Source organism: Loxodonta africana, chromosome 18 (assembly GCF_030014295.1).
Source record: "Loxodonta africana isolate mLoxAfr1 chromosome 18, mLoxAfr1.hap2, whole genome shotgun sequence".
In the NCBI taxonomy this organism is placed as follows: Eukaryota; Metazoa; Chordata; class Mammalia; order Proboscidea; family Elephantidae; genus Loxodonta; species Loxodonta africana.
In genome coordinates, this window is record NC_087359.1 from 65,744,506 (window position 1) to 65,770,649 (window position 26,144).

At 38.1% G+C, this 26,144-nt stretch overlaps 1 protein-coding gene across 1 annotated transcript; it reads left to right on the forward strand.

Moving 5' to 3' along the window:
- The first annotated feature begins 1,933 nt into the window (after positions 1-1,933).
- Positions 1,934-25,381, forward strand: ASPA (aspartoacylase). The gene is made up of 6 exons (XM_003416836.4): positions 1,934-2,377; positions 6,444-6,639; positions 8,118-8,211; positions 13,537-13,644; positions 20,696-20,805; positions 24,603-25,381. Exons 1-6 carry the CDS (start codon positions 2,142-2,144, stop codon positions 24,798-24,800), a joined length of 942 nt encoding a protein of 313 aa, XP_003416884.1. The 5' UTR covers positions 1,934-2,141; the 3' UTR covers positions 24,801-25,381.
- Positions 25,382-26,144: the final 763 nt, after the last annotated feature.

The window sequence follows — 26,144 nt, forward strand, 5'->3', positions numbered from 1 at the left end:
GGTTTAAGAGTATGAAAAGCCTCTGTTGCTCTAGTTCTGAGGAAATGCTCTCCTTTTTTTCTAATAAAGCTTTCCACGGAAGACAAACTCTGTACACAGTAAACAAGGTAAGTATAGGACAGGATTACTGTAATTAACTCTCAAAAAAGTTATTTATTCTTACATGTAAGAGAAATTTACTTTATGCATGTTAAATGTGCTTCAAAATGCTGAACTGTTGAGATTCCATAAAACAAGCCTCAAAATGCAAGTCATTTGTGCCAGCTACTAGTAAAGAGCTGAAGCAGCATTTCCAGAGAGACTAGGGCAAAGAACAAAACTAACTACAAATCGGCAGAAAAGAAACAAAACATAATCAAGTGTTAAAAATTCACCATTTGGTTTTACTGTTCCTAAAACCAAAATAAGTAAACAACACAACTCTCATCTACTTACATTCACACACGTTTTCATAATCTTTACACTGCTTGAAATGTTTACTGTACATCAATGTGGGTAGAAAATCAAAGGCTAAAGGAACTTTTTCTTAGATTGGAACACTGTTAATGTGTAAATTTAGATTTTGTTGTTTTGCTTTCTCTGCATTATAATCTCTTAAAGGAAGAACACAGGAATTGGTTTATTAAAAATTATGAAACATTTATATTTTATATTTCTATCATGTTTTATTTGTATGTTTATTTCCTGAGCACACTGTAGTGATTATTTATGCAAATTTTGAAAGGAAAAAGTGGAATTTTGGGGAAAGCCAATAGACATTCTATTGTGTATGAAAAATATTGGTCTTTGAGTCAGAAAACTTGGGTCCCAGGCCTTGTTCTGCTCCTAAATAGCTGCAGAATCTTAAGTTATTTAACCTCTCTTTCCTGAGTTGGAATCAACTCGACGGCATTCGGTTTGGTTTGGTTTTTTGGTTCCTTTACTGCTGCATTGGGAACGTCAACACCTAACCCGCCGTATCTTACAAAATAGATGTATAAATAAACTGCGAGAACATATGCCGAAGAACATTATAAATTAAACTACTCTGTAATTGTAGTGATTTACTCTTGTTGTACCCTGTCAAACAACCTGATAATTACTAGTACATAATATTCCCAGGACTTGAACATATTTGACTGTCTGGATTGCGCATGAAGTCAAACTAGATCTGGCTCAGAATCATTTCTCCGAAAGGATGTAATCATCTTAGTATTCTGGATAGTTTCTCCTAACAAAACCCCCTCTTAAGTGGTGCATTCCAGTGGACAGTCTCACTGCCAATGAATTAGGCCACGTCTATATAAACTCATAATGTGGATAAACTCATAATGTGGATAGTATATACAGTATGTCCCAAGACATTTTCAGGCATTTCAAAGACTAGAAAAGTACCAACAGTTGCTTTTCCTTTAGTATTTATGCAAAAAGTGAGGAAGATTCCTAAGAAAGTTGACAGAATGACCAAAAACTTCATGATAAAAAATAATAATAAAAAATATTTGAAAGTAGCTTTTTAAGTCTCGGTGATCATTTATTTGGCCCTTGTGTCTCTAAAGCATTCTGAAAAAAAAGAATGTTGGTTCAAGGGGGGGGCTTCTGAGGATGTCCCTGTGGCTGTTTATAAAGATGAGATTGAATTCACTCAGATGATGAAAAATAGCTGTTTTCAAATGCCAGTGAAAATATAAATATTGAATAATAACAGGTACATGTATGGACCAATTCTTTATTTTTTATATTTTTTTGAAATTGGATTTAAACTATTTTTGTTATTACAGATAATCATAAACTCACCATTAGATGTCAGGGAAGGAAAAACAAATTTTTGGTATGAGTGTGATGCTGATTTATAATTGCATTTAGATGTACTGACCATCTGAGGGAGTTAGAAGTTAGAGTAAACAGCTGTATCTCTCGCTGATCTTTGCATATTTTAATCCAAATATGGTAAAGGGCAGGGCTAAAGGAAGGAGTGTCCATATAATAAACAGAGCTCGGAACTTGAAACAGAGTTAAGATGTACTCAAGGGAACTTTGAACTTTGCACTTTGGTGAAATATTCCTTTCAATTTAAATTTCTCAACTTTTCTTCAGAAATTAAGTTTACTTTGATCTTCTCTCTTCTGAATTGCAGAAGTCAGATAAAACTACATGGTAAAATGACCTCTTGTCACGTTGCTGAAGAGCCTATAAAAAAGGTTGCTATATTTGGAGGAACGCATGGCAACGAGCTAACAGGAGTCTTTCTAGTTAAGCACTGGCTAGAGGATGGTGCAGAGATTCAGAGAGCAGGGCTGGAGGTGAAACCGTTTATTACCAACCCAAGAGCAGTGAAGAAGTGTTCCAGATATATTGACTGTGACTTGAATCGAGTTTTTGACCTTGAAAATCTTGGGTAAGACTATGTTTTATGTTGTGTGCATGTGTATGTGTGAGAAAAGCGGTATGTGTGTGAGAGAGAACACACCTATACCTATAAAAAAATGCATGTTATAAATACGCATGTTAATCCATATAGTTGCTATCGTAAGATCACTTTCACTTTTAATCACACTTCATGACGAACTACACAAGTATCTAAACTAGACATTCATACGCTTTTTTACAATCTTTCTTAAATGCCAGGCTATTCTTAACTGATTTTCTTTTTAAATGCACTCTATACAGACTGAGGCAAATAAATAACAAATGTTTTATTTTTAAACAATATCTTTAAGGAAACACATTTAATAATCCTTTGCATGAAAGTAGTGTTTGACCACTATGCTTGTGCACAAGTTTGTTAGCTTTCTAGATAATTCATTACTATTTTTTCGTGCAACAGTATTTATGATAGCGCATGAAGTTCTAGTTTAGAAAAATGTGATGTTTCAATTAATATTTGTTGAAAGAAAAAGTGAGTAAATGTCCATTATCAGGTGACGTGATAGCTCTGTGATCAAAGATCCACTTACCTTCAGTGGTGTATTGCCATAGATGGTAATAATGAGAGGCAAAGGCACTCCACCTGAACAAATACTTTAAATTCCAACCACTGTATACTAAACTGCATACAATGTATGTGATAGTAACACTCCAGGTACGCCCTTGTTAACTATTTTTGCTTTTGGTTATATCATAATAGCTACCGTTGTAGATAGACATACATGCCTCTAAGCATTTGCTTTTTACCACTTCATTCTTTAATTTATCTAAAAATATTATTAAATGCCAGCTCTTCTCAGGGCACTGTGCCATGCACAAAGCTATATAAGAAACAGTTTCTACCCTTCAGGAGTATGTAGACTACTAGCTAAGACATAACATGTGCACAGAAACAACTAATGCAGAGCTACCTTATTTTTCTTTTTTTGATAAATGCTAATCTGAGTGTAGAGAATTACTCACGTTTGATCTCACTACAAATCGAAAGATAGTTATAGAGTAGAACTGCCCCATAGGGTTTTCAAGGCTGTAAATCCTTACAGAAACAGACTGCCACATTTTTCTCCTGAGGAGGGCCTGGTGGGTTCGAACGACTGACCTTTTGATTAGCAGCTGAGTGCTTTAACCACTGTGCCATCAAACCAAAAAAAAAAAACATTGCCTCTGAGTCAATTCCAACTCATAGTGACCCTGTAGGACAGAGTGGAAGTGCTCCATAGCATTTCAAAGGAATAGCTGGTAGATTTGAACTGCTGATCTTTTGGTTAGCAGCTGTAGCTCTTACCCACTGCGCCACCAGAGCTCCTAAAATAGCTGTTAACTAACTCCTAAATTACAAGTAAGAGTTGTTGAAGAATAACTCTTTTAGTCAGCATGTTAACTTCTCAAATAACTCTGGACTAGAGTGAATTATATCATGACTATCCAAAGGCGTGCAGCTTCATGAGAGCAGTCTTTTAAATTAAATTCATTTTCTGCTTTTTTTCCCTTAATACTATCCAGAGGCTAGACAGTTCTCTCTCAGGATGGTTAAGAAAATTTATGAGACTGATAATCTAAGTTTTCCTGTTCTCGCTCCCTCAAACTTCCTCCTTCTCCTGTATTCCCCATCTCAGTGATGGCACCATTACCCACCAATCCCTTACGGAACTCATTTTAGAACCTTCCCAGGTCTTTATCTTCCATGTCCAGTGGGTCTCTATGTCATCTCAGTTGTTCCCGGCAAGTATTTCTCAAATCCAGTCTTCCTCTCCATTTCCACTAAACCAAAAAAATCAAACCATTTGCCATTAAATCAATTCCAACTCATGACAACCCATATATGTCAGAGTAAAACTGTGCTCCACAGAGTTTTTGATGGCAGATTTTTTTTTTTTTCCGGAAGTAGGCCGCCAGGCCCTTCTTCTGAGGTGTCTCTGGGTGGGAGAACCATTAACCTTTCAGTTAGCAGCAAGCACATTAAACATTTGCACCATTCAGGCACTCCCCATTTCTGCTGCTGTTGTTGTTAGGTGCCATCGAGTCGGTTCTAAGTCGTAGTGACACTGTGTACAACAGAATGAAACACTGCCTGGTCCTGGGCCATCCCCACAATCGTTATTATGCTTAAACCCATTGTTGCAGCCACCAGGTCAATCCATCTCAAGGAAGATCTTCCTCTTTTTGGCTGGCCCTCTACTTTACCGAGCGTGATGTCCTTCTCCAGGGACTGATCACGCCTGACAACATGTCATAGTATGTGAGACATAGTCTTGCCATCCCTATGTCTAAGGCGCATTCTGGTTGTACTTCTTCCAAGACAGAGTTGTTCGTTCTTTTGGCAGTCCACGGTATATTCAATATTCTTTTCTAACACCACAATTCAAAGGCATCAATTCTTCTTCGGTCTTCCTTATTCATCATCCAGCTTTCACATGCATAGGACATGATTGAAAACACTATGGCCTGTGTCAGGTGCATCTTGCTCTTCAAGGTGACATCTTTGTTTTTCAACACTTTAAAGAGGTCTTTTACAGCAGATTTGCCCAATGCAGTGCATCTTTTGATTTCCTGACTGCTGCTTTGTGTGGACAGTTAGAGTAGCCCCCTAAAGAATCTCTCCGTGTCCAGCCTTACTCCAGTCCTTTCTGCATCCATCCTGCGTATGGTAGCCATAGGGACCATTCTAACATGCAAATCTTACCATGCCTATCCCCTGCTGAAAATTCTGCAAAAGACTCTTATTCAAAATCTAAACAACTTAGCATAGCTAATAGGGTCCTTCAGGATATTGCCCCTGCCTCTTCTTCCAGCCCTATCCCTTGAGACTCTTCCAGTGGGACCTGAACTTCAGGCATGAAAACTTGAAGTTTCTGTTATCTTTTAAGACTTCAACCCTTGACTCTGAACAACTAGGTAGGTAGTGGTGCTGTTTATTAATGTGGGAGAGAATGATGTAGAAGCAATTGGTTCAGAGTGGGGAATCACATACGGTTATCTCATGAATTAACTTTTAAAATGCGTACATATCCATTAGAAATTGTTTTTGGCTGTGTATAACAGAAACCTAAAAACAATGACTCAAACAAATAAGGGTTTCTTTTTCACAAATAGTAATTCCAGAGACAGGTAGGCAGCCCAGGGCTAGGGCAGTGGCTCAATGATATCATCAATGCCATAGGCTCTACCTGTCTTCCCACTGCACCATCCTAGCATTCACCTTTTGTCCTCATGGCTTTTGCCTCATAGTCATAAAATATCTGCTTCACCTTCTTGATTGCAGGTGCAGTCTCTAGATTCCTCAGAATTACTAGCAAAAATAGTTACGGAATAGAAATAAATGGAATTACAGGAAAATGAGGTAGAGTGGCTTAACGAGGAAAAATAAATTTAAATCATAACCATGTAAAGCAAAAAAAAAAAAGTATATCTTAACCATCTGTGGTGGGGGTAGATAGAGACTTATTTGAGAATTCAATAACAACTATGAAGCCTCATCCCAGAAAAAAAACATGCAAATATCCACAAAATTTTGCAATTTTGGAGGGTTTACAGATTTTTATCTATAAAGTTTGACCCTGGACCACTGGTGGTTCTTGGACCTCCATTAGTAATCCCTGACTGGAGGATGTAAGCACCTAAGTTTCACTGTTTTGTGCGCTAGAGTTAGCTAGAGTGCAAAAAAAAAGTTAATTTGATGACCCAGCCCCAAAATAAATAGCCCAATGCACCATATTTATGTGCTCGGAAACTGTTTATTAAATTGTACAAGATTGCAATAAAATGTTGAATTCTGTTTGAAATGTTCTACCTTGTGACCAGTCACATCAACAAACTGTCATTTTGTCAAAATGCAATGCAACATTAATTATAGGGAATCAAATGAAGGAAAAATGGTATTTTTTATTTATAAAGTTTTTCAGATGTTTTCACTTCTCTCACAGATATTTCATATTAAAGGTTTGGCAACTGGTTCCTTGTAAATTGTGTTTTTATTGTATATTTATGTTATCTCAGCCACAGATGTTTTTAATCTTTTTTTTCTCTGCTAATAACAGCAAAAATAGGTCAGAGGATTTGCCATATGAAGTAATAAGGGCTCAAGAAATAAATCATTTATTTGGTCCAAAAGAGAGTGAAGATTCCTATGACATTATTTTTGACCTTCACAACACTACGTCTAATATGGGGTGCACTCTTATTCTTGAAGATTCCAAGAATGACTTTTTAATTCAGATGTTTCATTATATTAAGGTAATGTTAATTTTATTAATTTATAAGTTAGCATAGGACCTGTACTTTTAAGTCAATTAGAGATGTGAAACAACCAGAAAAGGATCAGGAGAGAGGGCCCAAGAGAGATGGGGTCTGCTCCAAACTAAGCTTGGGAGAGAGGGGTGGTATCAGAATATAGAGGGACCAGCGACTGCCAAGAGAAAGGACAGGGAACAAGTAAAAGAATATACACAATGAATGAAAGAATAAAACACTTGTAGATTCTTGTATCTGTAAAATAACAAATCTTTATCCAGACAACTACCAAATCTGGGCTGTTTGGTAAAACCAAGTAAAAATTATATCAAAATTTTAAAATGTGTGATTGAAGTAGTTCAATTTTAGGAAGCTCATGAAATAGTCATTTAATGTTGACTAAAGTCCTATAATAAAAAGCTTGGCTCCCTTTAGTTCTGCTCTTGCCCCCATTTTATTCAGATACCCCAGCACACATTGGATCTTTCAGTACTTCACATAGTTAATCATTTTAAGGCTCAGAGATCTACAAAATGGAAAATTCTGCAATTCAGTGTGTAGTCTGTAGCCAGAGAAAAATTGCTAGAAAGTAACAACCAAGGAAAAACACAAATAATGAACCGTATGTTTGCTTCTGTATAATGGCTATCCACACTTTCTGAAAGGCAGTATGACTTAGTGGAAAGTGTTTGTCCTGTAATTAGGAGGACCTGAGTTCTAATGCTGATTATCTCATCCGCTAACCTTGAACAAGAAACTCAATTCTCAGAATCTTGCTTTCCTCATTTTATAAAATTAGCATGATAACACCCCATATGACTGTTAAAAGCCTTAAATGATGCAAAGTATTTAAACATTTAGCGCAATAACTCAGCAGATTGTAAAGGTTTTTTTTAAAGGTTAACTATTATTTTTGTTTCCCTTGAGTTTCTGACAGTAGCTAGATAGTAGTTCTTGTAGGAGATCATCATCAAGTCATTCTTTGTTAATCACTGAAGGGATAGCTGAATGCTTTGGTTGCAAGGTTATCAAATCTGAAAGGTCCAGCTTAAATTCTCATTTGGTTAAGTGGAGGGGGTCACTCAACATCAGTAGAGAGCTGAGCACAGGGGTAGAAACAGAATTCTTTAAGAGACCAATACTAAGCTAAATAGTAAGTGTAACCAGTGATAAAAACAAAAATAATCACATCCATTTAGAAGGAAAATTTATTTCCTATTCTTTAATCATGGTTCTGGAGAATTGCTTAATGTACATTTTACCCAAAAAGCTATGTATAATTTGATTTTATAAGTAATTAATTTATGTGTTTTCAAAGCTGTAACAATAACATTGAGTTTTAGAGTGCATTTCATAAAGTTCTTTTACTGATTTTAGCTGATGAAGTAAAACATATTAAAAGCATTATTGAGTCTGTAGCAGCAAAGAGAACAAACATATGGTCTTTACATAATAAGAAAGATGTTTTAAATTCTTTTCAGACTTCTTTGGCTCCATCACCCTGCTATGTTTATCTTATTGAGCATCCATCCCTCAAATATGCAACCACTCGTTCTATAGCCAAATATCCAGTTGGTAAGTCATATTTTCCATTGTCATAACTGAACAAAATATATCCTATCTGAAACTCCAAGAAAATTATTTATAAAGAATGCTTATAGCTACCTTGCATATTAGTACAGCTTGTAACTTTCAAGTAGCAAGGATATTAACCCCAGGCAGGCAAACACTCTAACTATACTAAACTTCCTCAATTTTATTGAGCAGCCTTTCGTTTTTTGTTCATATTGTTTTCTTTGCTGTAATGCTCAGTCCTTCTAAATTAGCCTTGCAGAATTCTTCTCATCCTCAAGGTCCAGTTCAAATGCCACCTTCTAAAGAGCCTTCCCTAACCACACTCCAGAGTCATTTACTCCACAAATTTCTTTAAACAGTTGGTGAACCAGGCCTAGTCCTCAGACAACCCTTTGAAGGAAAGGGAATATCATGTACAATGGACCCCGAGCTCCTGATTGATTACATGTCATTCCTGCTACACTGTAATCTCCAGTTATCATAGAGTTCTCTGTCCCCTACCCTTTCTGCAGCCTAATAGTGCACATTTGATGAGTGTTAGTTGTAATTTCCACTGAGTACACAATTTAAACTTATAAATGATTGCTAATTACAGATTTAATCACACATGCCACTTAGATATATACAAATATTCCCTGCCATATGATTCCTATAACTATGACTATATATAAAATATTAGTCATTTAACTTTGGTAATATATACATTCATGAGCTTATTCAGTGTGGTCAGATTTGATTGGGCCAGAAAGGCAGTGGATCTGTTTCTTCAAAGTACTTGTAGTTCCAGAGGAGCATGAGCTTTAGGTCTTCTCCAGGCTGCTTTCTGGCTCTCTCATTGTCAAGGAGTCTGAGGTTTTAACCTACCTGCAAGCTAATAAGTTAGTTGTTTTGTTGTGTTTTGTTTTTGTGGATGCTGGTATTAGACACAAGACTCCTAGGTCAGAAACATGTAATAGTTTATTAACATCAGCGGTAACAGAGTGTCATCATTTGCGCTGGCTCCTGAGCACCAATTCCATATGATATGTGAAAAGGGCCAGATAACACCTACACATACCAGTGGCACTCCAGGGGCAACGATTGAGCTAAGGGAACTTGAATCTTCTGTAATGGCCAGTAGACACACTTGCCTGTTGCTCCCAGGAAAACACCATCTCTATCTTCCAAGGCTGTTGACTATACAAACATCCTTGAAAAGGAGAGGGTGATGATTGAAGGACAAGTATGGGGAAGACTTGAGCAAGAGAGAAGAGGGTAGATATGTGCTTTAGAGAAAGAGTAGCTTTATAGCTATAAGGATGGATGCTTGACAGCCACAGGAGGTAGGCCTGATAGTGCAGACATAGTTGTGTTACGAAGAAATGAAAACAATTTTTTTTTTCTACACCACTTTATCTGTCAGTTTGTGGTGCTGTGGTGGCTTGTGTGTCGCTGTGATGCTGAAAGCTATGTCACCAGTATTTCAAATACTTGCAGGGTCTAGCATTGTGGACTGGTTTCAGCAGAGCTTCCAGACTAAGACAGACTAGGAAGAAGACCTGGCAGTCTACTTCTGAAACAATTGGCCAGCGAGAACCTTACAAATAGCAGCAGAACATTATCTGATACATTGCCAGAAGGTGAGCCCCTTAGGTTGGAAGGCACTCAAAATATGACTGGGGAAGAGCTTCTTCCTCAAAGTGGAGTCGATCTTAATGACATGGATGGACTAAAGTTTTCAGGACCTTCATTTCCTGATGTGGCATGATCCAAAATAAGAAGAAACAGCTGTAAACATCCATTAATAATCACAGCTTGGAATGTACGAGGCATGAATCTAGGAAAATTGGAAGTCATCAGAAATGAAGTGGAACACATAAAGGTCAGTATCATAGGCATTAGTGAGCTGAAATGGACTAGAATTAGTCATTTTGAATCTAACAATCATATGGTCTACTATGCTGAGAATAACAAGTTGAAGAGGAATGATGTCACATTCCTTGTCAAAAATACATTTCAGGATCTATTCTGGAGTACTACGATGTCAGTGATAGGATAATACCCATACGCCTACAAGAAAAATCAGTTACTATGACTATTATTCAAATTTATGCACCAACCACTAAGGTCAAAAATGAAGAAATTGAAAATTTTTATCAAATTCTGCAGTCTGAAATCGATCAAACATGCAATCAAGATGCATTCATAATCACTGGTGATTGAAATGAGAAAGCTGGAAACAAAGAAGGATCAGTAGTTGGAAAATATGGCCTTGATGATGGAAACAATGCCGAAGATCACAGAATAGAATTTTGCAAGACCAACGACTTCTTCATTGCAAATACCTTTTCCAACAACATGAAAGGACCTCACCAGATGGAATACACAGGAATCAAATCGGTTACATCTGTCAAAAGAAATGATGGAGAACCTCAATATCATCAGTCAGAACAAGGCCAGGGCCAACTTTGGAACAGACATACTATCAGTTTCTCATATGCAAGTTCAAGTTGAAGCTGAAGAAAATTAGAGCAAGTCCATGAGAGCCAAAATATGACCTTGAGACTATCCCACCTGAATTTAGAGACCATCTCAAGAACAGATTTAACACATTGAACACTAATGACCAAAGACCAGATGAGTTGTGGAATGACGTCAAGGACATCATACATGAAGAAAACAAAAGGCTATTAAAAAGACAGGAAAGAAAGAAAAGACCAAAATAGATGTCAGAAGACTCTGAAACTTGCTCTTGAAAGTCAAGTAGCTAAAGTAAACAGAAGAAATGATGAAGTAAAAGAGCTGAACAGAAGATTTCAAAGAATAGCTCGAGAAGACAAAAGTATTATAGTGAAATGTGCAAAGACCTGAAGTTAGAAGACCAAATTTCTCAAGCTGAAAGAACTGAAGAAAAAAAATTCAAACCTTGAGTTGCAATTTTGAAGGCTTCTATGGGCAAAATATTGAATGATGCAGGAATCATCAAAAGAAGATGGAAGGAATACAAAGAGTCACTGTACCAAAAAGAATTAATCAACATTGAATCATTTTAGGGGGCAGCATATGAATCAATAACTGATGGTAATGGAGGAATAAGTCCAAGCTGCACTACAGGCATTGGCGAAAAACAAGGCTCCAGGAATTGACAGAATACCAATTGAGATATTTCAAAAAGAAAAAACAGATGCAGCGCTGGAGGTACTCACTCGTCTGTGCCAAGGAATTTGGAAGACAGCTACCTGACCAACCAACTGGAAGAGATCCACATTCGTGCCCATTCCAAAGAAAGGTGATCCAACCGGATGCAGAAATTATTCAACAATATTATAAATGTCACACACAAGTAAAATTTTGCTGAAGATCATTCAAAAGTGGTTGCAGCAGTACATCGACAGGCAACTGCCAGAAATTCAAGCCCAATTCAGAAGAGGACATGGAATGAGGGATATCGTTGCTGGTGTCAGATGGATTTTGGCTGACAGCAGAGAATACTAGAAAGATGTTTATCTGTGTTTTATTGGCTATACAAAGGCATTCGACTATGTGGATCATAACAAATTGTGAATAACTTTGCAAAGAATGGGAATTCCAGGACACTTAATTGTGCTCATGAGGAACCTGTACATAGACCTAGAGGCAGTCACTCAAATAAAACAAGGGGATACTTTGTGGTTTAAAATCAGAAAAGATGTGCATCGGGGTTGTATCCTTTCACCGTACTTATTCAATCTGTATGCTGAGCAAACAATCCAAGAAGCTGGACTATACGAAGAAGAAGAATGGGGCATCAGGATTGGAGAAAGACTCACTAACAATCTGCGATATGCAGATGACACAACCTTGCTTGCTGAAAGTGAAGAGGACTTGAAGCACTTACTGATGAAGATACAAGGCTACATTTCGGTATGAATTGCACCTCAACACAAAGAAAACAAAAATACAACTGGACAAATGAGCAACATCATAATAAACAAGAAAAGATTGAAGTTGTAAGGGATTTCATTTTACTTGGATCCACAATCAACGCCCACAGAAGTAAAAGTCAAGAAATCAAATGACGTATTGCATTGCAAAAATCTGCTGCAAAAGACCCCTTTAAAGTGTTGAATAGCAAAGATGTCACTTTGAGGACTTAGGTGTGCCTGAGCCAAGCCATGGTGTTTTCAATCACCTCATATGCATGCAAAAGCTGGACAATGAATAATGAAGACCAAAGAAGAATTGATGCCTTTGAATTATGGTATTGGCAAAGAATATTGAATATACCATGGTCTGCCAGAAGAGTGAACAAATTTGTGTTGGAAGAACTACAACCAGGGTGCTCCTTAGAAGCAAGGATGGCAAGACTTCGTCTCACATATTCTGACCATGTTATCAGGAGGGATAAGTCCCTGGAGAAGGACATCACGCTTGGTAAAGTAGAGGGTCATTGAAAAAAAGGAAGACCCTCAATGAGATGGATTGACACAATGGCTGCAACAATGGGCTTAAGCATAACAAAAATTGTGAGAATGGCACAGGACTGGGCAGTGTTTTGTTCTGTTGTGCATATGTTTGCTATGAATCAGAACCAACTCAACATCACCTAACAACAACAGCAGAAAATTAAAACCATTGCACTGTTTTATCAGGATGAGTTGTTATGTTAAGGGCAAGAGTGTTGCTCTCTAGGGTGGCATGGATTGTTCTATTGGCTGAAATCCATGGCTCATCTGGTCTAGTTTTCTATGACTAAATAAATGTTGCTTCCTCCTGTCAAACCTGCCTATGACAATTTCTCTTTATGGTCACTTACTATTTTTTCAGCATAAATTTGTTTACCCCTTTTACTGTATTAGGAGCCCTGGTGACACGGTGGTTAAAGCACTCAGCTGCTAACCGAAAGGTCAGTGGTTCAAACCCACCAGCCACTCCACAGAAGAAAGATATGACAGTCTGCTTGGGCAAAAATGTATAGCCTTGGAAACCCTATGGGGTAGCTCTGCTCCATCCTACAGGGTTGCTATGAGTTGGGATCAACTCATCAGCAGCAGATTTGGTTTACTGTATTATGTTTTTTAAATATTTTGACAATGTTGAATAAAATTTGAAGACACCAGTATCTTACTGTTCTTTGATTTTTTCCATATTCTCTCCCAATCTTTATTCACTATGCATATAATTTGTACATGTTCAGCTTTTTATTTTACCTACATTTATGTTTTAAACATTTTCCATGATGCTACAAGATCTACTTTTTAATAATTTTTAATGATAGGATTTTAGATCTTCAGATATTAAAATGCTCAGCTTTACAATATATTCTAATACTTATATAAATGTGACAGTTTCCTCTTCCATACCTAGGTATAGAAGTTGGTCCCCAGCCTCAAGGGGTTCTGAGAGCTGATATTTTGGATCAAATGAGAAAAATGATTAAACATGCTCTTGATTTTATACATCATTTCAATGAAGGTAAGTAGTGAGGAGGAGATTTTTTCCTTGTTAGTTCATATAAATGTATAAACAGATCAGGAAAGGGAGATGATATGAGCACACACAATGACTTAACCCCTAAACACTGAAATAGCAATGAGAACCTAGGTCACATTTGCCATGCTCATGATCTAGATGCCTTTTAAAATTTGTCTTCACTTGAACTATTCCTCAATGACCAGAATAGACACCTTCAAAAAAAAGCAGCTACCAGATAATGCTCCCCAAATCAAATCCTTATTTTCCTATTAATCTCAATGTTAAAAAGCAAAGAAAGACTAAAAAATACAAATGTCTGATAAATATATAAAAAGATATTGGACATCACGAGCAATTAGAGAAACGCAAGTTAAAATGAAAAACCATTTTCCCACATTAGACTGGGAAAATATTAAAATTTAATAATATTAAGTGTGAGTGATGATGTAGGAAAAGAAGATACACTTATTCTCTGTTGATGAAACTACAAATTGGTATAGACGCTTTGCTTGTTGTATGTCATTGAGTCAATTCTGACTCAGAACAACCCTATATGGCAGGGTAGAACTACCCCATAGGGTTTCCTAGGCCGTAGGAGCAGATCACCAGGTCTTTTCTCCCACGGAGTAGCTGGTGGGTTCAAACTGCCAACCTTTTGGTTAGCAGCCAAGTACTTAACCATCGTACCACCAGGGCTCCTTGAAGACAATTTAGAGAGTACTCTTATAGTTTTCACTTTTAAAAATGCACAAATCCTATGACCCAGAAATTCCACATCTGAGAGAAACGTAAGTACATGCACAAGCAAAGCATTGTATACAAGGCTGGTTGTTGTAGCACTGTTTGTTAACAGAAAGGATGGAAACACCTGAATATCCATCAGTTGGGGAACAGCTAAATAAACAAATGTGGAATGATCTTCAAAACATATTATTTATTGAAAGAAAGAAATTTGCAAAACAAAACATATGCTATAACTCTTTGTTTTTAAATAATAATAATTGTTTTAAAAACACTAGGTGGCATAGTGGTTAAGTGCTATGGCTGCTAACCAAAAGGTTGGCGGTTCAAATCTGCCAGGCACTCCTTGGAAACTCTACGGGGCAGTTCTACTCTGTCCTATAGGGTCACTATGAGTCAGAATCGACTCAATGGCACTGGGTACACTGGGGTAGTTTTAATACCCAGAAAAAGTTTTAGAGGAAAGCACATCAAACTTATAACAGTGATTACTGGAAAGGTGAGGAACAAACCAAGCTAATTTTAGTTATTTTCAAGAAGAGTGCATTCATGTATTATTTGTGTAATTAAAAATTAATTATACACATAAAAATCAGTTTGGTTCCTCTACACTAATAAGGGGGACTCTGAAAAGGAAATCAAGAAAACAATACCATTTACAATATCCTCCAAAAGGGTAAAATACTAGGAATAAACCTATCCAGGGATGTAAAAAACTTATACAAGGAAAATTATAAAATGCTACTACAAAAAACTAAAAGACATCTACATAGATTGAAAAACATTTATGCTCATGGATTGGAAGACTTAACATTGTGAAAGTTAAAACAATCTATAGATATAATGCAATCTCTATCCAAGTCCCAACAACATTCTTTAATGAAATGAAAAAACTAATCTCCAGCTTTATATGGAAAGAGGCTCCAAATAGCTAAAGCAATATTAAAGAAGAAGAACAAAGTAGGAAGCCTCACACTTCTCAATCTCAAAAGTTACATACAGCCATGGTAATCAAAACAGCCTTGTACTAGTTCAACAATGGACACATAGACCAATGGAATAGAATTGAGAACCCAGAAGTAAATTCATCCATCTGGGCAGCTGATCTTCAACAAAGGATCAAAGTCCATTCAATGTGGAAGAAACAGCCTCTTTAACAAATGGTGCTGGCAAAACTGGATATTCATATACAGAAAAATTAATCAGGATCCATACATCACGTCATGCACAAAAACTAACTCAAAATCAATCAAAAACCTAAACATTAAAGCTAAAACTATAAAGTTCCTGGAAGACAACATAGGAACAAAACTAGGGGACCTAATTTTCAGCATAAATACCTATTGAACACAACTAAGATGCATGAATGACAGAAGATAAATTAGAAAACTGGGACCTCCTAAAAATTAATTACTTATGCTCATCAAAAGACTTTAAGAAGAGAGTAAAAAGAGGACCTGCAGACTGGGAAAAAATATTTGGCAATGACATATCTGATAAGTGTCTAATCTCTAAAATATATAGAAAACTTCAACAACTCAACAACAAAAAGATAAACAATCCAATCAAAAAATGGGCAAAAGACATGAACAGACACTTCACCAAAGAGGACATGCAGGTGGCCAATAAATATGTGAAAAGATACTTGTGATCATCAGCCATTAAAAAGAAAACCCAGTGCTGTCGAGTCGATTCCAGCCATTAGAGAGATGCAAATCAAAGCTACAATGAGATATTTCACCCCTGCAAAAATGGCAGTGATAAAAAAAAAAAAAGAAAGAAAACAAATGCTGGCAGGCTTGGGGAATCAGAACTCATATACACTGCTGGTGGGAGTACAAAATGGTACAACCATTATGGAAAACTGTATGGTGCCAGAAAGCCAGAAATAGAAATACCTTATGATCCAGGAATCCCACTCCTAGGTGTATATCCTGAAGATACAAGAGCAGTGACATTAATAGACATATGCACACCAATGTTCATTGCTGCATTATTAACAAGAAGATGAAAACAACCTAAGTGCTCATCAACAGATGAATGGATTAACAAACTGTGGTACATATACAATGGAATACTATGCAGCTGTAAAGGATAATGAGGAGTCCATGAAACATGGGTTGATCTGGAGGACATTGTGCTGAGTGAAATAAGTCAATCACACAAAATATATATATATATAGATAGATAGATAGTATGATCCCATTACTATGAAAAATCAAGAATATATATGCACTTAGAAAGCACAGTGCTTTGATGGTTACCAGGGATGGGAGGGAGAAGGAGGGGAATCGCTTTCTAGATAGTAGACTTGATACTTTTGGTGATGGGAAAGACAAGATCCAATATGGGTGAAGTCAGCACAACTAGACCAAGGTGAATAAAAACACTAAGAAGTACACGAGAAAAAGTCACAATTTCTGTAAATGTTACAACACATACAATTTTGCAACAACAGTAAAAACAACCAAAAAATATGTGTGTGGTTGCATGGGTAGTTAAGGATGCATACATATATGTGTGTGTATAGAAAGGCAAACTCGAGTAAATGCATGTGCATGTATAAGTGTACCTGTAGGCATATGTACCCACATAAATAACAAACCACATAAGGGGCACAGTTATGGAGGCTTCTTAGATATATCCAAACAAATTGCAAGATTGGTTTACTGGGTTAGAAGGCTTGACACCATGGTCTTGGGGGACAACTTAGTCAATTGACATAACATTGTTCACAAAGATAAAGTTCTACATCCTAGATTGGTGAGTACGGTCCCAGGTCTTAAAGCTTGCAAGTGGCCATCTAAAATACAACTATTGGTCACTACTCGTTTGGAGCAACAGATAGTGAAGGAAATCAAAGGCTGAAAAGAGAAATTAGTCCATAGAATTACAAGCCCACAAGAATGACAGCCACCTCTAACCTGAGACCAGAAGAACTAGTTGGTCTAGTTCAGCTACCTTTACCAACCATTCTGACCAGGGACACAGTAAAAGGTCTCAGACAGAATTGGGAAAAAATGTAGAACATAACTCAAATTCTTAAAAAAGGCCAGACCTACTAGACAGATAGAGACTGGAGGAACCCCCGAGTCTATCACCCTAAGGTAATCTTTGAACTTGAATTTGAAGCTATTTCTTCAGGTCACCTTGTAGCCAAATAATAGACTAGCTTATAAAATGAACAGTATCACTCGTGAGTAATGTGCTCCCTTAAACAATTAACTATATGAGACCAAAGAGTCAAAGTTTACCCAAAAGCAAAGATGAGAAGGTAAGGATGGGAAGGGAAACTAGATCAATGGAAGCAGAAGAAACAAAATGAAAATAATGAGAATGATGACTCATTGTGAAAATTGTAACCAATGTCATGGAACAATTTGTACAAAAATTGTTAAATGGGAACCAAATTTGCTGTGTAAGCTTTCACCTAAAGCACAATAAAATATTTTTTAAAAAGACTAATGAATTTTTTAAAATTAATTATAAATAAAATTAAGGAGACATTCTATGTAAATGTCCAACACAATGAATTGAAATTGTTGTTGAGGAATGGGTGATTATAGCAACAAAGCTGGTATATAGGTCAGTGTTTGTGGGAACCTTAACCTCAGATTGTGTACCCTACTGCGATCATGGGGATTTCTTCTGTGCTTGGTGATCCTTTGACTTCAAAGTCATGAAAACTAAAAATTAGCTCTCCACCACCTTTTTGAGAACAGGTTCTACTCTTTCTAGTGAGCTGGTATTGGGAAGATCATACCATATTCAAAAGAAACCCTTTGAATAGCAAGTTTGTAGAGCTACAACACTCTACACTCTGGTAGAAAGCCACAAATCTGAGTACAGAAATATGATTTTTAAGTCTTGTCTCACAGATTCCCACCACAGGGGTGGGGAATAGTAGCTCTAGGACACCCTACCACTACCACCTCTCCTTCAACCAGGGCAGTTCTGTTTTCTTGCTCTTCCACGTAATATTTCATTTAAGCAAAGGATTCTTCAATTCAAACATTCTAAACCACTATTAATTTAGAGGCTTGATTGACTATCCAGTTTGGTGCATTTGTAACTGAGCACCATTACCCAAAGAATGCTAACATAAATAACCAACTGGAGAAAGGTCTCCAGAAATCTGCAGGAGAACTCCGTCCTTGACTCTTTGCTACTTAAAAGTTATCAGCGACTTGGTTAAGAACATATGTGGCATGTTTATCTAGGTGATAGATGGCAAAAAGCTAGCAGGAAAATACCCTGGTTGAAATGATGGATCCGAAATATCCTGACAATTGTTAACAATTGTCTAAACTAAATGCTTAAAGTTAAATTCATTAGAGACAACGTTCCGCTTTTGTGTTTAAAATTTTCAAGATGAGGGAAGTGATCATCTTTTTTGCCTTGAATAGATTGTGGAGAACTGTGAGTGAATTATGAATTCTTACCTCAGGAGGGACAGTTATCAATAGAGCTGAGCCATACGAGAGAGTTGAGAATGGTGAAGGGTTTGAAAACCATAATAAGAATAATCCCTAAAATGTATGTAGAACTTCACAATTTACAAAGTACCTTCGCATACCTTTTCATTTACTGACCACATATGAATAATGATCGATAGAACTGAGGATATTTGGATTGGCAAAAAGAAGGCTTAAGTGCAATTTTATTTCAGGGTTTCAGAAGTACTGTTTAGAAAAGCAGTTAGACATATTTTTTGTGACCCAGAGGGCAGAATAGAATGAGTGGGATAATGTTACCTGCAGACACGAGTTTCCAATTAACAAAGCTGATCAACAATGGAATGGACCACACTTTGTGAGGTTGTTCAAGCAGGGGTAAGATGACCGCTTGGCCAGAATGATATGGAGATTAATCAAGCATTAGGTGAGAGTTAGGCTTTCCAGACTCCTTCCAACTCTGAGATTCTAAGTACAAAAATATACTCCTTTGTGTTCTACCACTTTTTCCTTTCCTCCCAATGAACCTTCTGGTTTACAGAGAAAAAAATCAGCAAAGTTCCCATCTTCATCATGGAAGGGATGGTAGCTTGTAGAAATGGCCCCAAATTCTCCCACTGCTTACATCCACGCAGTTTGCAATGTGATGTTTCAGGTCTATCAAGAGAGGGAGTATTTTCCCAGCCTTATATCTGAGCTGGCCATATGACTTTCTTTTTCTCCTTGCTCTTGGGAACCCTATACCACCTCCATGTGAGTAAGTCCAGGCTAGCCTGCTGGAAAATGAGAAGCCATGAAGCACAGAACACAGACACCCTAGCCAATAGCATACAGCTCCAGCTGACTGCCTGTCAAATGTCAGACATGTGATTAAGGCCATCCTAGATTATCCAGCCTCCAGCCAACCTGCCAGCTCACCACAAATGTATGAGCAAGCAAAGCAGAAATTAGCCAAGCCAACCCAGACCAGAGGAACCATCCTCCCAACCCACAGGATCTTGATCTAAATTAAAGAGTTGTTTTAAGCCGTAAGCGCTAAAGCAGTACCTTATGCAGCAAAAGCTAATTGATACAAAAGGTGTAAAGGAGTATCCCCATCCCTACTAAGCTTTCTGCTCTAAGGGCAAAGGATTGGGGCCATAGCACACCATAGGCCCCATGTTGGATGAAAGTTCAACCCGCTTGCTCAGCAATTGCCTGGTATAGATGTAAACTACTCCTTTTCCAAGTTTGTGGGTGTTGGGTTGTTTAGTGCCACTGCACCTTTTGAAGCTGGGCTCCACTGTTGGCAGACTGCCTGCATTACAAGGTCTCACTGCTCAGGAACAGTCCAGGTGTTTGCTGTACCTGTTTAAAAAGAAAGAGCACTATGCTGATGTCACCTAACATGCTGGAAATCCTCCTGAAAATATGCAATCATAGAATGCCAAAACTGGAAGGGCCTTCTTAGATAAGGCAATTCAAAACCTTCATTTGACAGATAAACAAAGCAAGCCTCGAGAAGTTATGCATCTTGCTCAAGATCACACACCCAGGAGCTTAGAACTCAGGTGTCCTGATGCCCAGCTCTATGTTCTTTTTCTTCCACACTGTCTTTTTCAATTCTGTTTTCTACCTCTGCCCATCTGCATAAAAAAGTACTTGTCAACAATTGCCAATAGGGTTGTTTATGAACATTCTTAATTAAATGTGGTGTGTTCTCCCTGTAACCATCCATCTTCATTTTTTATTTGTTTTTTTTTTTGGGGGGGTGGTGGGTCTTCCCTCCTTAAAGTATAAACTTCTCTTTTTTCAGAGATTTTTTTTGTTGTTGCTGTTTACATTTTTTTTTCTTTTTCTTTTTTTTTTTGTCATAGGAAAAGAATTTCCTTCCTGTGCTATTGAGGTCTATAAAATAATGGAGAAAGTTGATTATCCCCGGAATGAAAGTGGAGAAATTGCTGCTGTTATCCATCCTAACCTGCAGGTAACATTTGCCATTTCTTTAAAATATTGAAAATAATGATGCCCTACCTTTGAATAAAACCTTACAGTTCCTAAAGCATTATACATACATTAACTCACTTGAAGTTCTCAAAAACACTAGTGTTTTCAGACTATTGAGATAGTCAGACCTTCACTCAATAAATATTTACTGAGCATATCCTGTGCTGGGCTCAGGAAATACATCAATGAATGTGGTCTATACTTTCATGGAACTTGTAAACTACATATACTAAAGGCTGAACTATGGTCTAGAAAGGAAGATAAACAACCAAGTGCTCTAACAGAATAATGAGGAGGAAGTGGTCAAACAAGGCCTCTCAGAGAAGGTGAAATCTCTACCCAAGTACAATGGGTAGGAATTATTGTATCTATTTTAATATAAGGAAACTGAGATCCAGAAGGCATATCCTTCCCACAGCCAAATAGCTGTCAATGGCAGACCCGGAACTCATGTTCTTTGTGGTTGGCCATAGTACTGTTACCTCCCTGTGATCACCACAGAGTAAGTTAAAGCAAAAAATCAGAATGTTTTCTTTGGAAGGTTTTCTGCCACCATCCTCTGACTCTCCTCGGAACTTCAAAAACACTTGCCTAGTTTGATCACCTCATTTCTTATCGGCATGGTGAAGGAGGAGGAAGCCCTGTCTCTTGGGAGAGTATAAAAACGAAACCAAACCAGTTGCCGTTGAGTCGATTCCAACTCATAGCCACCCTATAAGACACAGTGGAACTACCCCATTGGTGGATTTGAACTGCCGACTTTTAGTTAGTAGCCATAGCTCTTAACCACTACAGCACCAGGGTTTACTTGGGAGAGTGTAGGAGGTTTAAATCTGGAAAAGGCAAAGGGAAAAGCAGAGAGGAGGAAAGATTCCAAAAAGCTAAACAACACTTCACATATCCCAGTGTCACAGTCTCATTTATTTTGATCCTGTCTTCTAGAGACTTTGTCAATTGTCCCAGATTTGCATCATAAGCAGTTTGGATAAGAATGTCAATACTATTATAGGCCATTACCAAGCATGCTGTTAGCAACTGCTGATGGTAATCATACCTCCATCCTGGCTCATCCTGACAAGCCCTTGTGGAGCTACCCCATGGTCTACCTTTGGGGTCTAGTCTCTCCAGGTGGGATCCTTGCTCCTTGAACTCACCAGCCTTCACAAAGCCTTAGGCCACAGGGTACCCCTCCTCTAGAGGCCCTTGCCAGACATTGTCATTCATCATATTCCCGCGCTATCCCATGACCTTAGGGCTTACTGTGTTTCTTACAATCACCTTTCTGAAGAGTAAGAAGAAGAGTGAATGTAGCCAAAGAAGAAGGCAGAAGCAATAGGATTGGGGATCACTTTCTGAAGAACTACTTGTCCTTAGGACCCATTTCAATATGAGCCACCCAGAGGCCTGGAAAGAAGTAGTAGAGCTTCTCCAGCTCTACCTATCAGCCTGCAGCATTCTTGTCAAGCTGTTTTCTTGTATGAAATACATCCCAAGCGCAACATGGGAAGACATACAAGAGACTATGGCACAGTCCTCAAGTAGATAAAATCCATGTGATATATATACACATGTATAATAGACCTGGGAACTTAATAACATCCTGCTCAACAAGACAGGCTGGTGGAGCAAGTCCCGCCTTGTGACTTAGTGGGATCTAGCTAGAATCCTGGAGAAGGAGCCTTAGGCATATTTTAAAGACAGGAAAGACAATGACAAAGAGAAAGGAGGAAAACACTATAGGTGACAAAAATAACAAGTACGAGAAACAGAGGCCAATGTGACAAATGTCCTGACAGGCTACAACACTTAGATTTTTTGAGTTTTGTATCCCTCAAGGAATTTCAATTTAGTTAGATCACTGATATGCCTCTCAACACATCTCCCTGTGGCCTAAGGCTTCATGAAGGTTGGTGAATTTAAGGAGCAAGGATCCCTGTTGGAGAGAAAAGACCCCAAAGGTTGACCATGGGGCAGCTCCACAAGGACTTGTTGAGACGAGCCAGTGCAAAGGCCCTGAGGCCGGAACAAACTTGGAGTGTTTGAGGAACAGTAGGAAGACTCATGTCAGTGGAGAGTAGGGAAGGAGCAGAGAGGCCAGTAGACCCTGGGGCCAGAGACACAGGCAAGGACCAGGTCAAGAGTCCAGATTTTGTTGTGAAAGAGATGGTTCTCAATCAGGATGTTCATTGGAATTATCTGGGGGATTTTCCCCCCAAATGCCTGGAATCTATCCCAAACCTACTAAATCAGTGCTCCTAAAACTCAAGCCATGTGAGAATCACCTAAGGAGCGTTTACAATATAGTGATTCCCCGGTCCCATCCCCAGAGATTCTGGATTCATCCAACAAGGTGTAGACAGGGTGTCAGTGTTGTTTTGTTGTTGTGCTATTGTTTCAAGTTTGCCAGCTAGTTTTCATGAGGCTCAAGTTTGGGAAGCACTGCGCTTCATCAGAATCTTTGTAGATGGGGCCCAGCCATGTGTGTGTTGAAGAAGCTCCTTCAGTGGCTCTGAGCGCATCTCTTGATTGAAAACCACTGGTGCAGAACCCTAGTTCACAACTGGGGCCTGCCCTTTAGAACCACCTGGGGAGCTTTAAAAACAAAACATAAGGGTGAACAATAAATAGATGGTAGCATGAGAGAATTGGGGGAAGTGGGTGATGGAAGTGCTCTGTATCTTGGTTATATGACTCTATGCTATGCATTTGTCAAAAGTCATAGAACTGGACACCAAAATGAGTACATTTTACTGTATGTCAATTTTAAAATAAATTTTTTAAATGATGATGCCTAGGCCCTACCCTTGAGATTCTGACTGATTTATCTGGCATAGAGTCAGCCCCTCCACCCCTCTATATCTTTAAACACTGCAGATGATTACCGTGTGCAGCCAGGGTTGAGAAAATTCCTATAATGCGGTGCTTCTCAAACTCAGAAGTCATGCCTGTGAATCTCTGGAGCGCTTGTTAATATGAAGACTTTGGTTCAGTAGCTCTGCAGTGGAGATCTGTGGGGGAGGCTGATGCTACTGGGAGATGTTGGAAATGCAGACTCTCAGCTCCCCATCCCAGGTCCATAGAACCAGAATCTGTGTTTTAACAAAACCCCCAGATGGTTTACAAGTACATCAAAGTTTGAGAACTTTGCGAGGGTTCCTGTGGCCTGACAACACTGGTGTTTGAGGGCTCAAATCCCTGGTGCAGACCTTTCAGAAAACTCAATTGTTTTCATATGGTGGTGGGGGGGGCGGCGTATATATGGGAAGCTCCACCCTCTGTTAGACTCCCCCCCAGCCTGCCCCGCCACCCTCTCTCACCAATTCTCATTAGAATGGAAACTCCTGTGCGCACAGCGTTACTCATTTTTATATTCCCAGTCGTAGAATGTCTGCACACAGAAGGCTCTTAATCAATATTTACAAAATTTTGTGGAGGAGACTTTAACTTTAGCTGGCAAGAAGTAGACTATAATGGGGTGTGCGTTTAGTTTTGCCTTTTGATATTATTAATCTCTTTGGCAGCATTCAAGGCAAACCTGGTATTGAAGCAAACTTTAATTACATGTGTCAATCACAAAAATTAAAAGGGGAACTCTTTAAAATGCTGCCAAAATTTCCGTTTAGTTATATCACTCATACACCGCTCAACATATCTCTGAAGTATATCTTTTTAAAAGACGAAAATGCTCTCATTTGTTAGTTGTCTAGAGTCTGACATAAAATTTTTAAAGTCAGAGAAAAACCAAAGTATTTATTTATCTTCATCATTTCCTGAGAGGATCAAGACTGGAAACCATTGCACCCTGGTGATCCCATGTTTTTAACTCTTGATGGGAAGACGATTGCGTTGGATGGAGACTGTACCGTGTACCCGGTATTTGTAAACGAGGCAGCATATTATGAGAAGAAAGAAGCTTTCGCAAAGACAACCAAACTAACACTCAATGCAAAAAGTATTTGCTCCTCTTTACATTAGAAATCACTGTTAGCTCACTTGTTACACAGCATTTTGAAAAACTCTACTAGCCTGTAAGCTCCTTGAGGGCAGGATTGTGCCTTATTCAACTTCATATCCTTAGCACCTAGCTGAGTGTCGTACACACAGGAGGCATTCAAGCAGTATTTCTATAATAAGTGAATGTTTTAAAAGTATATTTATGTATGTAGCTTATCAATAAAGTACATTTCCTATTTCTGTATCACTTTTGATATACTTTATTAAAGAGTTTAACATTCTTAATAAGCAGCTTTAAATTCAAAATGTAAAATTAAAGATAAAAAAATTGAAGATACTAGGTACAAAAAATTCTTGAGCATAGACTTAAATGTATGTTTTCAAGTTGTGTATAAATGCTATTAGAAACTAATGGTTTCTAGTACTTGCTGATTTTTATATTTAAAGTAATGATAATATGTTAAATATCCAGTCTATAAACTTTAGCAACTGTTCTGATATCCTCAGGAAATTTTTTAAATGTTCTTTTGCAAATAAAATATGAAAGTGAAATGGGGACTGATTGTAAAGGTGGCATTATGAATAAATCAAAAAACTATGAACGGTCCTTTATCCTCAGAAAGAAATCAGCCCACACAAAGCACCCCTGCCCTGGCATGGTCAGTTGTGCTGCACAGACCTTCGGAGCTGAAAGCCTCTTCCGGACATTTAGCACGCCCCGCTAACACGCCACAAGAGAAGCTAATGTTCCCTTCCAACGTGGCAAATTTGAAAAAGCATGTTCCTCACAGCTGTCACTTTACATTTTGGAAAAATGTAGTCACCCTTTTTCCCAGCCAAGGTATGAGTGAGGAGCAAAATGTGTGACTCCAGCAGCCACCGGCATAGGTGGTGAAGACAGAAAAAGCAGAGGGCCATGGACACTGGTGAAAACTGTCTCTGGTTTGCAAATCCATTCTCTCACGAAATTCCCCCATGTCCTAAATGTCCAAATTCTTCACCTCCCATGGGTCTTCTCCTCAAAGGTGCCCAGGCTGAATATTACCTCCCTCCCTCTCTATCCTTCATAAGACCCTTCCCTCCCTCCTTTCTTAGGCCACAGCAGCCAGGTAAAGGTTATTTTTATCCCATCATTTGGGCCCCAAGGAGCCCATGTTTATGGTTTCAACATGTATTTATCAAAATTAACTTTATCTTCCAGAGCAAATCCCATTAAATCAACTCTACGCCATGTTCAATGTTCTATACAGCACAAACCGTTCCTAATTTTTTAAACATTTATTTTTGTATTTTACCAAAATTTTTTTCATTTGAATTAACTCTCTTCCTTCTGCATTTTGAAGTAAAAATTTGACTTATCAATTT